Source organism: Lycium barbarum, chromosome 1 (assembly GCF_019175385.1).
Source record: "Lycium barbarum isolate Lr01 chromosome 1, ASM1917538v2, whole genome shotgun sequence".
NCBI lineage: Eukaryota > Viridiplantae > Streptophyta > Magnoliopsida > Solanales > Solanaceae > Lycium > Lycium barbarum.
The window spans coordinates 12,853,371-12,869,930 of NC_083337.1; the positions used below are offsets into that span (position 1 = coordinate 12,853,371).

The 16,560-nt window shown below is 35.1% G+C and overlaps 1 protein-coding gene across 4 annotated transcripts; it reads right to left on the reverse strand.

Annotated features, from left to right (window-relative positions):
* Nucleotides 1-5,659: 5,659 nt before the first annotated feature.
* LOC132632096 (calcineurin B-like protein 1) lies at nucleotides 5,660-9,221 on the reverse strand. Of its 4 annotated transcripts, none has more exons than XM_060347933.1 (6): nucleotides 9,032-9,220; nucleotides 7,130-7,597; nucleotides 6,825-6,931; nucleotides 6,404-6,484; nucleotides 6,047-6,159; nucleotides 5,660-5,951 (listed from the first exon to the last, which is right to left on the reverse strand). In XM_060347933.1, exons 2-6 carry the CDS (start codon nucleotides 7,137-7,139, stop codon nucleotides 5,936-5,938), a joined length of 327 nt encoding a protein of 108 aa, XP_060203916.1. In that variant the 5' UTR covers nucleotides 7,140-7,597; nucleotides 9,032-9,220; the 3' UTR covers nucleotides 5,660-5,935. The 4 variants fall into 4 exon arrangements, 3 of the variants coding, with proteins under 3 accessions (XP_060203916.1, XP_060203907.1, XP_060203901.1); XM_060347924.1 differs by having other exon boundaries at nucleotides 7,130-7,230; nucleotides 7,468-9,220; XM_060347918.1 differs by having other exon boundaries at nucleotides 7,130-9,220.
* Nucleotides 9,222-16,560: the final 7,339 nt, after the last annotated feature.

Here is a 16,560-nt window from a genome sequence, read left to right on the forward strand (position 1 = left end):
CTCAAAGACTGGTATTAAACTTTTTAAAATGTTCTAGCAAAACCAATAACACTCAGTCGTAGCAAAACCAATAACTCATAATTGGTTGCTCAAATTTTAGATACCGAACTACCATACCAATTCTTGATACCACAGATTTCGCTATTACGGTATGTGTTTAACCCCAAAAACTAACGTTAAGGGCATAGGGGTCCAGTAGGTGGAAGAACAATAAATTTAAACCATTTTCTAGATGCATTTTTGACGCTTTTCGACTTTGTTTGGCAGAAAACGTCTGATTTCTTGTAGTGTTGCATTTCAAGTTTAAAGGCATTGCATAGGTAAAAAAAATGTCTAAAATGTTGATTCAATAATATTTATCGATTTTTATGCCCTTCAAAATTATATTATTTTTGCAATAAAATTATTCCTTATTGGATAAAATTAAACTACTTGATAATTATTCTTAAAATACATATAAGCTGAAAGTCTTACTATTTCAGAATGCATTTCATGGTATTTGATGTTAGATATATTCGTGCAAAGCACGGACATTGAGACTAGTATTATTTTAAAAGCATGAATATAAATGTTAGTTGACCAAAATATCCTTCAAATATTAAACGACTTTTATACCATTCAAAAGTTAAAATATATTATTGAAAATTAATTATTGGTTGATTAAGATTGTAATATCTAGGCCTCATCCTAATACAAATCTGCATGCAATTCGTCTACCGCGCGTGAAGTGTCCTAATACTACTAAACTACCTGTTGGGTTCCTTGAATTTAAAATATCGAAGCTTTTCCCTACTTAAACCAAGTCACTTAATGATGTTTTTAAGCCAAACGTCGGCTAATTCTTGGATGTCGGAGAATTCAAAGATGACGCATATATAACTTAGTCTTTTTAGTAAGATTCCAATGCTTTTTAGAATTAGGAGGAGTTAGGCATGAGGAGCATCAATTTATAATTTTATGTAGAAATTCTAATGGTTGGAATGTTTAAAGGAGGGGGTTCAATTATTTTAAAAAAATATTAATCTGTATAAAAAAATTAAAAAAATTATGGAGGTTGAAAGTGCAATTCGCGGAGGTTAAAAACCTCTGCTACTACTTGAGATCAACTCAAATTATTTAAAAATAAATAAATTCCTAAAACCAAAAAAATTAAGTATATTAAATATCTAGCCATTGGAAAGTACAATTAATTTCTAAGTGTATAAGCTTCTCATGGAAAAGAAAGTTTAAGATATTAAAAAACAATATGATCCATTGGTGCTACCATTATAATAGAATAGAATAGAGAAATTCATACGGAAAAAAGAAGCTGCGTTTGAGAAATATTTTTCGGGATAATATTTTTCATAAATAATATATTCCTATAAAATGTATTTTCAATTGTTTGGTTGGTGAAAGAAAAATATCTTAGCAAATTAAAGATTATAATAATTTTAGCATATTACTTTATAATAGAATAGAGAAATACATACGGAAAAAAAAAAGAGCTGCGTCAGAGAAACTTTTTTCGGGATAATGTTTTTCATAAAAAATATATATTTTACCATAAAAGGCTTTCAGTTGTTTGGTTGTGAGTGAAAAATATCTTAGCAAATTAAATATTAATAATAATTTTAACATGTTACTTTTGTTATTGATAAAACTTTTTCTCATTTACTAATGTTGGATTGTTTTAGACCTAACATATTTCTAATTTCCACAAAGGTAAAAACATAAGGATATATACCAAAAAATATCTTAATGAAAGAGTAAGTGGATACAATCAAATAGTAATTTTGTACTCATAAAATATATAATATGTAATTTTAAATAATATTATCTAATATTTTTTATGATTGACAGGGGATAACGTGTGAGGCACGTTTATTAAGACTAGTATTATTTTAAAAGCATGAATATAAACCAAAATATTCTTTAAATATTGAACGATTTTTATGCCATTTTACACTAATCTTAATATAAAATAGCAAGTTCTTTTAGTAAAAAGAATATAGACAAAATTTTAAAACGATACTACTTCCAGATGAAATAGAATTCTTATTGAAAACTGATGTGCCGCGAAATTACGGGATATTCGATGCTAATTCCTTAAGATTTTGTGACTCTTCAAGCACTTTTGTTGTTACTTTTTGTGTATTTATGTCGTTTTGTAGGATAAGATGCGCGGAGAGCATAACAGAGCAAAATAGAGCAAAAATAGAACAAGCAGCACTTTCTGGCAGCACATGCTAGCAGCACTTGCTGCAGCATTGCAGTACCTGCGATTCGCAGGTGGTGCTCTGGTTCATTTCAGCTATCTTGGCTTGTTTTGCTCTATTTGTTCCATTTTGGTCCATTTTGATCCATTTTGCTCTTTTATGCTCTTCGGGCATCTTTTCCTACAAAACAACAAAAATACACATAAAGTAACAACAAAAGTGCTTAAAGAGTCACAAAAACTTAAGGAATTAGCATCGAATATCGCGTAATTTCACGACTCATCAAGCATGTTGTGCATGCGAGCAGCACTTGCTACAGCATGTTGTGTATGCAACATCTGCGAGTAGCACTTGCTGCAGCATGTGCTGCACGCAGGGCATTTTTGTCCACAATTTGTTCCCGTTTTGGAATGTTATAAATACTCTTTTAGGGTTTGTAAAACATTATCTTTGGTCATTTCATACAAGCTTGGAGAGCTAGGGTTTCATCTACACCATTGGAGGAGAAGATTGGAGAACTTTAATGAGATATTTCTTAAACCTTTCTTCAATTCCTTGTTTTGTATTGAATATTTAAGTGTGTAGTATTTTCTTCTTTAACATGAATCTTGTTTATGATATTATTCATTATCAAGTGTTGGATTAAATCTCTTGTTATGCTTAGGTATTGAATGATTTTTATTTCTAATGAAGTGGGTCTTTGTTTCTTTAATTAATCTCATTTTGAATGATTCTTAAGGGAGTAGCTAACCCTAAGACTTGCCCTTTGATTGAGCTCGGAAGAGGAAATTTAGGTTGAGAAAGATTAATTAACAAAAATTTGGGTCATTAAACCCATCTAATAACTTGAGCTAGGAATAGGAAAGTTACTTGAGATTCAATTGGTTGTGCTTGATATCACACTCTAAGGCTTAGAAAAGCTTAGAATGAAATTCATTGATTTGGTTGGAAGACTTTCAATGAGATTTTAGAAACCATTATCTATTAACATAAACCCGCTCTTAGTTGTAATATCATAAAATATATTGGATCGTTACTTCAGAGTTCCTTGTATCCAAGCTTGTGGCCATTGATCATTTTACCCGCTTTCTAGTTAGTTTTATCTTTGTTAGTTTCAAAACCAAAAAACCAAATATTGAAAAAGTGTTTGGCTTAGCTTAGTTGGTGATAATTCCTTACTTGTTTAAATCGCCTGGTATATTGTTCTCCTTGGGATCGACTCCGACTCATAGTTGGGTAAATTATATTATAGTTGGGTAAATTATATTGCGACGACCGTGTACACTTTCTCTTTGAGGAGTGGATTTGGACGTTATCAAAAACTCAAAATAACAAAGTTGGCAGTGAGTTGGTTTCTTTGGGACCTGTGTTTCTGTAGTGTATTTTACGTTTTTTTATGTAATACTTTTTTTTAGCAAAACAAATCTAAATAATGACATTGTTGATAATTAAACTAATAAAATAATCAAAGAAAATACATTGGAGTAAAATAAGATATGTAACTAAAATAATCAAAGAAAATGTACTAAAGAAAAATAAGATATTAGACCTATCAACCCAAAATTGTGGCCAACTAATTTGTATCCATCGAGAGCTAAATTATTTTTATAAATAATTTTGTATTGGGTAAAATTAAAATATCTATCTATCTATATTACTTATTATAAAAGGACGAATAACAATATAATGTTGAACGATAAAAATATTTTTAAAATATTGATTGACTTAGATACTTTTTAGTTTAATTCTACCATATTTCTATTGACTATTTTGCTAAATATACATTCACATAGTCTACTTAATTGTGCTTCCATCTATCCGCCATGAATTTGATTCCAATTCAAATTGAATATGGTAAGATTTCTATTAAAAAACCGTGTACATTTGTTTTTGTGGATTCCAAACTAAAAGCAAACATTGAATTGTCATAACAATTAATACATCTAACCAATTCTGCTTCACCCAAAATTTCTCCACGGAGATACTTGAAGAAATCATTCCACGTATTTTTTTTTTCTTTTGGAATTAAAGTTAAAGCCAAACATTAAATTGTCATTATACTTCCTCTGTCAATGTTTTCATATTTGACATGGAACACTCCTTAAAAACAATCAATAAAAAGGTAAGTTTACTATATCACATCTTAGTCGCAGTATAAGTCATCTTACTCATTGGGAAATGAATTGAAATAATTAGTAGTAGTACTTAATAATAAGGATAAAATAGACGTAAAATGGTAAATTATCTCTTGATTTTCAAACTGAACAAGTAAAAATGGACATTTATTTTTTGTATAGTGGACAAGTAAAAGTGCACGGAGACAGTAGCTAATATCAGTTAATTATGTTAAATTATTCTTCATGAGGTGCAGATCAGTGAATTGATATATACTTATTTATAGATTGTTTGGATGCACTTTTGTTTATGTATTACTTGATTTTTTAATAGAAATTATTATTACATCTTATTTTTGTAGTCAACTTTTTTTTTAATAAATAATTAAATGTTCTTAAAACTTGTTAACATTTTAATAATATAATCTTATTTAGTAACGATTTTCAACACTTTGTATCTGTATATGACAATAAATAAATACATTGTCACTAATCTCTAATATTGAATTATCTTAGTCGTAATATATTTTTTTATGGGGGAAAAGAAGAAAAAGATAAATAGTAAGAACATCAATTACAAAGAAGTATAAGTAGATACAATCCTATACTATAATAATATTTTTTTTAACTCATAAAATCAAAGTATATAATTACTAATAATGTATCTAATAATTTTTACTATGATTGAGGTTGATTGGGAATAACGTGCAATCACACGTTTATAGAGACTAGTTATTATAAAATATGTATACATCTATAGAAGAAATATATCACTACTAAAAAAACAGGGATTTTCGACCAAAAATTTCGACCACACGAGGTCGAAAAAGCCTTTATTTCGACCAATTTTTCGACCACACGCGTAGGTCGATAACAATTTGGTCGAATTATTTTTTTTCGACCACACGTGGTCGAAATCACATTCTACAGAAATTAAGGGAAAAATTGTTTTCGACCACATGTGGTCGAAAAAATTATTTTTATATTAAATTATATTTAACTTTTTCGACTACGTGTGGTCGAAAACATTATTTATATTTAAATATAAAAAGAAAATAAAAATTCAATTTCGACCACATGTGGTCGAAATTGTAAAATGGTCCCAGAATTTTGACCACATGTGGTCGAAATTGAATTTTTTTTTTTTTTTTTTCGACCTCACGTGGTCGAAATTATGAAATATCTGGGCTGATTTCGACCACATGTGGTCGAAAATCTGGAATATTTTTTCCAGCATTTGCCTGCTTTTGGCAGCCCACCTGCCAATTTCCAAATAGTCAAATTCATCAACCAAAACAGTCATCCAATTCATCAACAATGCAATACAACAACCATAAACAATGTTCAAACACTTGAACACTTAAACATTGTCCATTCAACCTCAAAGTACTTAAAATTAAAACTACATTCAAACACTTAAACATCATAAACATCATTGAAACACTTACACGCCATAAACTTAAAAGTACTTCTAATTCGAACTAAAACTACATTCAAACTCTTAAAGATAATATACATATCTATTTAAACATATCCATCATAAACTATTAATTTGGGCTTGCATACCCAACATCCTAGCCTCTGAGGAATTAAGTGTTCTTGTTAGCTGAGCAACTTAATGCTTCATAGCTTCATACTCCTTAGAATCAAGAAAAAAGAAAAATCTCATCAGACAACAACATCCTATGTCTAATACATTAATGTTCACCACACATCAATATCAAAACATGATACCTTAGATACGAAAGAGTCATTATCTTTAATAATGAAGGATTTCGGCCCACAAAATTGTGCCATTCAGATTTGTCAATCTTTCCGTCCTGATTTGAGTCTGCTTCCAAAAATGTCTGCACGTTGAAATACATTTACTAGTTACTAAAATTTGAATGGTAATGATCAGTAAATGCTTTTTTAAATGGCCATCTCCCATACACTATTCTTGGGCAACAAACCAACCACATATTACAGTGATAGTAAATGCAAACAGAAATTATTGGTTCCCTTAACATCTTATCAAACAGGAAGGGGGGAGGTACCAATTTTAAGTACTGGCATGATGGAAACTTAAATTGGTCGTCATCAGTAAATTACCTTATCAAGTATTATCTCAACAGTCTCATCGGCCAACTTCATCTCAGATTCGCATAAAATTGCAATCAACATTTGCTTAACCTGCCAAAATCACAGATAATGAAGCCTGCAAAATTATTGGATAGATACCAGAAATTAATTAAACCATGGTGTAAGTGTGATATTGATATCTGCATAACTATACGCAAACAACGCTTTGAACTCAGAAGGGGAAAATAAACAAATATCAAATGAGTGCTTCCTCCAACTTCTGGCTGCTAAGAACTTCAGTGTGGAAGCTATACGATATATGCCTCAAGTGGCTCTCTCTAAGTCTTCTGTGCAAGCTATTATAACTTAAAATAAGGAACAGAGTAACAGCTCATAGACTAGCAGCAGTAGAGTGAAAAGTGCATGGTCTTAAACATCTAGAATAGCATACCTCTTGCCGCTCGATGAATCCCGTGCCATCCATATCATAAAGCCTAAATGAAACTGCAATAACCGAATGATGGAGTATCAATGTGACTATTTGTGTGCCAGCATTATCTGAAACATAAAAGAGGAACAAAACAGTTATGTTTATCTTTTGTTTCACTTACAATAAATCTTCTCTTCCTGTGGGGCATTTGGGTGGAAAACATTAAGTGCCCTAACAAAATCACCAAAATCGATAACTCCTTTTTGCTTTACATCAAAGAGCTTAAAAATCTGCACCCACAAAGTTCAAAAGGGAAATTAATATACCATGTCTCATTTAAAGTAAGTTCTGAGCTTTTCAAATGCAATCTCAGACTGGATGGAAGCATTAGACTGTAGTGTTGTCACAAAGTCTTTCAACTTTGTTCCTGGAACAACAATGGTAAGACATAAGGTAAAGGGAGGTTTTTTTTGGTTAAGCAACTGAGGTGCCAACCTCCAAAGAGAATCATCCAATTAAGAACTAGAAAAATGTAGTGCACATTTCTCAAATTAAAAGAAATGGCTGGTACTTTGAGATTCACATGCATAAAGAGTGAGATGGAAGTCTATGGACTAATATTGTGCCATTACAGGTATTCAGAAATATTTGGAAGCTTACTGACCTGAGGTTTCAGCCTTAATTTTCAATGCTATCTTCACAGCAGCATCAAAATTTAAAATTATTCACTCATTTGATGAAATAAAAGGGTTACTTCCATGAAACATGTTAGCACAAGATCGAAGCATCAATAACTGAAAAAGAAAAAGATCATTAATAGTTTCTGCCTGAATATGCCAATATGTCTGTACTAGTGAAGGAAAAAGGATTAAGAGAAAATCTGACATAAGAGAATATGGAATCAAACTTCAGTTTCAAAGGGAATCACAATCCATAAGACACGTGTGAGAATTAGTGGACTCTATTCAGCGCCTTTATGTTTCAAATCAAAATTAATTATTTATCCAAAAGCCTCATTAAATGAAGAACATATAAGCATTAATGGACGCAACACATGAATCTGACCAGATATCTAGAGAAAAGGCACAAAATTCTATGGACTACCGTTGTATTTTATTAGCGAAGTGAGACCACTTGAGAATAAAGTGTTATAGACAGGATGGAATACTCTAGCAATATTGGACTTCTAGGCTTGAGTGCTTACGTATCAAACACATGAATTTCGTTACATAGATTCTCCTAATCTCCGTATGAGATTAAGAGTAAAGCTGAAACATGGAAATTTTATAGGTATACATTAAGAAGGTCAGATGGGTGATTCAGGGGTCTCACCAAAGTTGAAATGAAAGGAAATCTGAGAGGAACTTTCAAGTAATTAAGAAATTGTAGCTCTGAAACTATGATGAAGTTTATCAAACGCAACATGAAGTGGTCAATTCAGTCAAAGAAAATTGCTCAATATGTGTAATTCAGTGTCGTCAAGCTCTACAAAGCGCGCACTCCCTACAACAGAAAACATAAGAGCTGTTGGATATACAGAATGAGGTGCGCGCTAAATGGTGAGCTCGTGCCAAATCAGCGGTAGCCAATTATTTTTAGGTTTCCGTTTTGTTGAAAAGTGAAGTATGTATTATTCTATACATTCTACTCAGTGGTGTTCCACCATTTTATAAGGGTAACTTCATTTGCTACCTCTCGAATTTTACCATCGTATTTTCCTAAAGCTTCCTCGTCATTATTGATTTCCCTTTTCATTTGAGCACATATAGAACTATAGTTGATTCTTTCATGTACCATATAACATCTTCTTTTTGTTGCCCTTGCACTCAAATATGAGGAAAAAATTGAAGAAGCATGGCCATTTAGGAATTGTAGCATTAACATTATACTATTATATAGTCATTAACATTATCTCTTTTGTGACATTTTATCAAACACCAAATAGGCTTGTTAATTTTTCCTCTTGAGGAAACACCACAACTACTAATATAGTATAAACAAATGAATATGAATCATACCAAATCACAAGCAATAGAGAGAAAATTAAACCCAGTCTCCTATGGTTAAAAAATGAGCACAAAGAAATGCCGATCTAAAAGATCAAACTAACATATAGCACAGTAAAATTGAAGAAGAAAGAAACCAGAGAGCTTATTTACTCCAATCAACAACAAGAAGCATGAACAAATCAGATACTCATAAAGAGGAAAAAAATGCAAATGAGAGACATAAGCTGATCTTGTATAAAGAATTGGAAACAGCGGCGGCGTCTAGTGGCGACGCTTGCTGGTCCGAAATGGCGGTGGCTGCGGCGTTGACCGTCTAAGGAGGGGGTGGGGCAGTCGGGTGGTGGGATGGTAGAGGGAGGAGAGGGAGAGTGAAGAGAGTGAAAGAGAAGGGGGGGGGAAAATGAAAAGAAAATTAAAGAGACCTAGATCTGGTCTAAATCTTTTCAAATTTAAGTCAGATTTGACCGACTTTAACTTAATTATTTCGACCACATGTAGTCGAAATTAGATTTTTATTTTTATTTTTTAATTAATTGTTTTTTATATATATATAATTTAATTATGTATAAAATGTTTTTTTTCCATTTATTATTTGTATAAAAATTAATTTCGACCACACGTGGTCGAAATGCATTTTTCCTATTAAAAAATCGACCCGATGTGGTCGAAATTCTATAAAAAATTAAATAAAAATTAAATTCTTCAAATTTCGACCGCCCGTAGTCGATTTGTTTTCGACCAAAAGTGTGGTCGAAATTTTTAGCTCAAAAATACCCATTTTTTTAGTAGTGTATCTACCATGTATAAAAGTATATAATAATGTATAGACGTATATCAACCTTATTGAAGTTTATAATGATAGTGTATAAACATTTATCAACCTTGTGTAAACGTCGCTAGCTACAGTAACGAACTTCTTCTACGATTGTTGCAGTTCTTGCTCAAAACAAGTCCAAATCTCCAAATAATTATTCTAATTTTGACAACCTCCTCAGACTATGTTTCAAGAAATGTAAATAACACTCACTTCAAATTTCTCACAAAACTCATATTCAAAATACAAACCCACTTCTTTAAGCTTGTTCAACAACAGCGAATTACCTTTCTAATCTAATTTTCACCGCCCAAAATCTTACAAAGGGTTTTTTGTCAGTATGCCTCATATTTTCTTTTTTAGTTTATCCACATTTCGGAGAGGTGAAAAAGGAAAAATAGAGTACTCCCTTCGTCCATTTTTACTTGTTCACTATATTAAAAATTGATGTCAATTTTTACTTGTCTAGTTTGAAAACCAAGAGATAATTTACAATTTTATACCTACTTTAATCTTATTATGAAGTACTATTAATTATTTCGAATTCATTTCCCAACATATAATAATTAGGGGTGATATAGTAAAATTTTCATTTTATTTATTATATTTTTTAAGGGGTGTGTCAAGTTAAACACGGATGGAAGAAGTATTACTGGTCAAATTTAGTTTATTCAAAGCATAGTTGATAAAAGTAATTTAGTAAACAAACCTTTATTAAGGGGAGTGTTAACTCAATAAAGGACGAGTAAAAGAGAACAGTGGGAATATAATTTAAGGAGGTTTTAATGTATTTTCTCATTATCTATTGGAGGAGGTTAATAAGGTAAAAAAGAATTACTCCACCGAATAATAGAGATATTTTATAACCTATAATTAAACTAATGGTGTTAATTAATTAATGATTCTGAAAAAGCAATTTATAGAGGTCTTTGCATCAACCCTGATGTTACAATGTTTATATTAGGGATAAGGCATCAATACTCCTCTAAACTATACCCGAAATTTCAACGATACACTTTTTCTTTTCAGGGGTACTATTACCCTCTTAAACTTTTTTAAAACATAATAAATACTACCCTAAGCGTTGGCGTGGCAAGGTGAGTGTATTCACTCTCCTTGTGAGAGTGAGAAGCATAAATCTAATTAACTTATTCACGTGTCATTTTTTAATTGGCACTTCACATTTAATTACACCTAATTAATTATCATTAAAGCTTAAAGTTTTTTTTTTCTAAACTGATTATTTAAAAAAAAAAAGTGGAAAACTTAATTTATTTTATTAGAAAATCTGTAGTTTCTTAAAATATGGAAAAGTGAACTTTTTAAAAACAAATGTGGAAAATCTGATTTTTTTAAGAAAATAAATCTGTAAAACTGATTTTTCTAATTAAAAAATCTAGACTTTTTTAAATCTGGAAAACTGATTTTTTTTAAAGGAAAATGTGGAAAACTTATTATTTTTTTCTATATATCAAAAAAAATATATTTTTCCAGATTTAGTTTTAAAAAAAAAAGGGTTTTCCGCATTTAAAAAAAATAATTAGTTTTTCTATATTTTTCTAAAAATCCAGTTTTTTCACACTTTATCAAAAAACACTTTTTCCAGATTTTTTTTTAAAATAATCTATAATTTATTTAAAAACAAAAGTATCCTAGAAAAATGAAATCAAGAAAATCTGAATTTTTTAGTAGAAAAAAAAATCCAGTTTTCCATATATTTTTTTAAAAGAAAAATCCATTTTTTCAGATTTGTTTAAAAAAAACCCGTGTTTAAAAAAAAAAAAAACAAATTTTGGGATTTTTTTTAAATTCATTTTTGATTTTTTTTTAAACAAAATTCAGTTTTCAGGTTTTTAAAAAATATTTCCATGTAAGCAAAAATAATTAAAAGAGAAGAAGAAGATAAATATAAATGTGGCAGGAGAGTGTATGTCACACTCCCATACGAGTTTAGATATCCATTTTCAGGATGGTAACATACTATTTCGTATTAAAAAAGTTCTGGGGGTAATAAGATCCCTGAAAAGAAAATGTGTGTTGCTGAAACTTTAGGTATAGTTCAGGGGCATTGATGCTTTTATCTCTTTATATTATTGTTTGGGTACTTTAGATTTTAATAATTCTCAACTTAAGCTTCCACCTGGAAATTACAACGTAATCTAGAAATCATTAATGAACTAACACCAACGTCATGCTAAGTAATCGACGATGCTTGCTTTTAAACAGCGTAATCATATATAGGTATCAACTTGTGCAGATTCAATCTCAATTTCAAATTGAAATCTCAAAAAGAAAGCAAATAATCAAAGAAAATTAAAATAATATCAAGTTGTTAATTAGCATGGGGAGGGTTTATCCAATTCATCATCCCATAAAAGGGTCGATATCAAAGGCCAAAACGTCACATTATTTTATTTAATCATTAGATATTTGATATTCATTGATTACATTAACTGGAATTCGCATTGCTAGGACTCATTTAATAAAAAAAGGTAGAATTTCTTTATTTTCAAAATTTGAACCCAAGCCTTTTGATTAAACGTAAAGAATCAAATTCATCCTGCTATGTCTCTAGGGTAGAACGTCGCACTTTCAAACATACATAACTTAAAATGTAATTCTATTCTGTTCGGGACAACGAAACAGGAACGTAACATTGTATACGGTAAAAACCGGATACGATGTAAACCGGTGGAACGGAGAACCGAGGGAAGAAAGAGATGGGAACGTGCCTGATGACATTCGACCTAAACCGGAGGAGCGCTTGGGCCGGAGCTGAGCAAGGACACCATCTAGTCCGCCTTCTTTATCACCAAGGCCGTTTGTCCGTAGGGCCGTTGGTCCGGTGTAGTCGTTGCACACGAGCCAATACCAGTAGTGTCCTGCCATGATCAACCACCAACCATGCGTGTGTCAGATCATACGGCCAACGTAATCCCACCAAATCTGCTCAGAGCTGTCCTTTTTATTATTATTCTAATCATTTGTATAGGAAGAGGCCCATAGAGGCACCACTATAAATAGAGCACATCCCCCTCCTTTGTAAGGGTTGGCTCCTTTACTTTCCAAGAACATTTTATAATACAAAAGAGTTCATATATACAATCTCTCTCTCTCAATATCTGACCCGGCCAAGGCCGTTTGTTTCCATTTATATTGTGCTTCTTCCATTAAGTATTCAACATAGTTTCTAAACGTTCGTGTCCATAGTAAATCAAGCAAACTATCGTTATTAGCCGTTTTATTACTAAATACTCACACACTTATTTTCCAATACCCAACATACGTCAAGATCCAAGCACATATCCTATACCCACTCACAAATTTAATTGATTATCCGACTTTGGGGTAAACAGTTTGGCGCCCACCATGGGGCAAGGATAATAGTGGTCTTTGGTCTTGATTTCTGTCATATTCATCAAAATCAAAAAACATCTTTTGTCCGTCTTTGCAAAAACGGACCGAAATGGCTGGCGTCGAACAATCTGATCATGTCAACGACACTGAGATTGTGACGGAAAATGAAGGCAGTGAACAACGGGGATTGCCGAATCCCGCTTATCCGAACCTCGTTGATTCGAGGGAGGGCCCCAATCGGCAAAACACCGTGGATGGGGAGAACGCCGCCCTACCGGCCACCGATCCTCTAAATACCCACAATTCTGTTACTTTGTCCCGAAACCAGGGCCGGAAAGAACCGGATGCACCAAACGACGGTGTTAACTTACGTTTAATTTTTGAAATGTTGCAGGAACAAAGAGCGGCAATCGCCGAGCAAGGAATAGCAATCGCCCAGCTGCAGAGCGGAAAAGGTGAAGCAGAGCCGGGAAAGGCAAAGGGTACTGCCGAAACCGGAAGAAACGAGGCCGGAATGGTCGAGAGCGGCGGCTCCGGAGCAGGCTCCTCTACCGAGGTCCTACAGATGCTCGAAACTTTGGTGAAACGGTTAGACTTAACCGAGAAGAGGGTCGAGACATACAATTCTCGGGTGGACCAGATACCGGGGGCTCCACCTTCGCTGAAGGGGCCGAATTCAAAAAGGTACATCCAAAGGCCTTTTCCTCCGAGTGCAGCCCCGAAACTGATCCCGAAGAGGTTCAAAATGCCCGATATACAGAAGTATGACGGCACAACGGACCCGCACGAGCACGTGACCTCATATACCTGTGCCATAAAAGGCAATGATATGAAGGAAGATGAGATTGAGTCAGTGTTGTTGAAAAAATTCGGGGAAACTCTGTCGAAGGGGGCGTTGACGTGGTATGACCACCTACCCGAGCATTCGATCACTTCTTTTGAAATGCTCGCCGATGCCTTCGTAAAGGCTCATGCCGGTGCCAAAAAGGTGCAGGCTCGCAAGGCCGATATCTTCCGAATAACCCAAAGGGACGATGAGTTACTGCGGGAGTTCGTCAACCGGTTCCAAAGGGAACGGATGGAACTCCCCCCGGTTCCAGAAGAATGGGCCGCATAAGCTTTCACAAAGGGGCTCAACATGCTAAGTTCAACTGCTTCGGCCAAATTGAAAGAAAATTTGCTGGAATACGAGGCTGTGACATGGGCCGATGTCCATAACCGGTATGAATCGAAGATCCGGGTGGAGGATGATCAGTTCAAGCTCCCCCCGGTCCCTGTAAAAATGGATAGAAGTTTTGAAAATCCAAAGAAGGGTTATGGAGCAAAGACTGAATCATCGAGGGAAAGGTTTCGGAGAGACAAAATTTAAGGTCGGAAAAGTCAAGGGAAAGCCCGAGCCGTTTCTCGGGTCGAGGTAGCAAGCAGGTCGAGCGACCGACGAGTAGCCGGGGGCTCTCGTTCAGGAGTGATGCCGGAAGTTCTGTCGGTAATAAGGGCCCACCGAAAATTTCGGAGTACAATTTCAACGTTAGTACTTCGGGCCTCGTCTCGGCCATCGGCCGCGTCCCGGACGTGAGATGGCCGAAACCGCTAAGGTCGGATCCAAGCCAACAGGATCCGAACGTGGTGTGTGATTATCACGGAACCCATGGCCATAAAACCGAGGATTGTCGCTAGTTGAGAAAAGAGGTAGCCCGCTTATTGAAAAATGGTCATCTCCGAGATCTGCTGAGTGAGCGAGCCAAAAATCATTACAAGGAAAGGGAAGCTTATCGAAGGCCGAGCCGGCCGAACACCAGCATACAATTAACATAATAGTTGGGGGTACTGACGCCCCTCGGGGGCCGGTAATGAAACGGACAAAGGTTTCTATTGTTCGTGAAAAGCGCATCCGAGACCATTCAACCGGGGGCTCTATTTCCTTCAATGACGAAGACGCGGAAGGCATCATTCAACCGCACAATGATGCATTGGTAATTTCTATACTTATCTTTAAAACTAAGGTTAAGCGTATTTTGGTTGACCTAGGTAGCTCGGCCAACATCATCCGATGGAGAGTGGTCGAACAGCTAGGGCTACTCGATCAAATCGTATCGGTGGCTCGGGTACTCAGCGGGTTCAATATGGCTAGTGAAACCACGAAGGGAGAGATCTCGTTGCCCGTAAACGTGGATGACACCATTCAACAAACAGTGTTCTATGTGATCGAAGGGGACATGAAGTATAATGCATTATTGGGCAGACCCTGGATACATAGCATGAGGGCAGTACCCTCAACACTGCATCAGTTGCTGAAATTCCCCACCCCGGAGGGGGTGAGAACCATCTGAGGTGAGCAGCCCGCAAAAAAGGAAATGTTTGTAGTAGAGGAGGCGGCGCCCCGACCTAAGGAGCCGGCTCAGAAAGAAAAGGGTGTAACCGGAGGGGAGGTCCCCCAATAGCAACCAAAGTATACCGGTCCAGATCCAGTGCATGAAGAGGATGATTTCGGGGTACCCAGATCTTTTGTCATGCCGAATGACTCGGACACGACTAAGTCGACCGTAGAGGAGCTGGAGCAGATCATCCTGTTCGAATACTTACCGGACAGAAAGGTATACCTGGGCACGGGGCTTACCCCGGAGCTCAGGCGCAAATTAATCGAGTTTCTTCGAGCTAACGCCGATTGCTTTGCATGGTCACATATAGATATGATAGGTATATCACCGGAAGTAGCATCTCACAAGCTCAACTTGGACGGGAAGTTTCCCCCGGTGAAGCAAAAAAGAAGGCTCATGGCGGAGCCAAAACACGCCTTCGTAAAAGACGAGGTAACAAAGCTTTTAAAAATAGGTTCCATCCGGGAGGTGAAATACCCGGATTGGCTTGCCAACATAGTGGTGGTGCCTAAAAAAGGTAATAAATTTCGAATGTGTGTCGATTATAAGGATTTAAACAAGGCACGCCCGAAGGATTCATTCCCATTACCTCACATCGATAGAATGATCGATGCGACGACCGGACATGAAATGTTAAGTTTTCTCGATGCTTACTCCAGGTATAACCAAATCCGGATGCACCCGGAGGATCAAGAGAAAACATCCTTCATCACCCGTTATGGAACTTACTGTTATAACGTCATGCCTTTCGGATTAAAAAATGCTGGTACAACTTACCAACGCCTAGTTAATGGAATGTTCGAAGAACAAGTAGGGAAAACGATGAAATTTTATGTTGACGATATGATTGTTAAGTCCCTGGAAACAGAGGACTATTTAAAGCATTTGCAGGAAACCTTTGATGTGCTCCACAGATACAACATGAAGCTCAACCCGGAGAAGTGTGCCTTCGGGGTAAGGTCCGGTAAATTTCTGGGTTTCATGGTGTCAAACCGGGAAATTGAAATCAATCCGGACAAGATCAAGGCCATCGAGGACATCGAGGTTGTGAACAACATAAAAAGGGTGCATAAGCTCACCGGAAGAATAGCGGCGCTGAGTCGCTTCATATCGAGGTCCTCGGACAAGAGTCACCGTTTCTTCTCTTTGTTCAGGAAGAAGAACGACTTCGTTTGGACGCCGAAGTGCCAAGAGGCTCT

Bases quoted from the DNA above. Each gene is read 5' to 3' on its own strand.
- LOC132632096 (XM_060347933.1), bottom strand. The intron at 6,485-6,824 runs GTATGCTATTCT...TGATTTTGGCAG, and splicing joins GATTCATCGAGCGGCAAGAG to GTTAAGCAAATGTTGATTGC. The intron at 6,160-6,403 runs GTAATTTACTGA...TTCAACGTGCAG, and splicing joins TTGAGATAATACTTGATAAG to ACATTTTTGGAAGCAGACTC.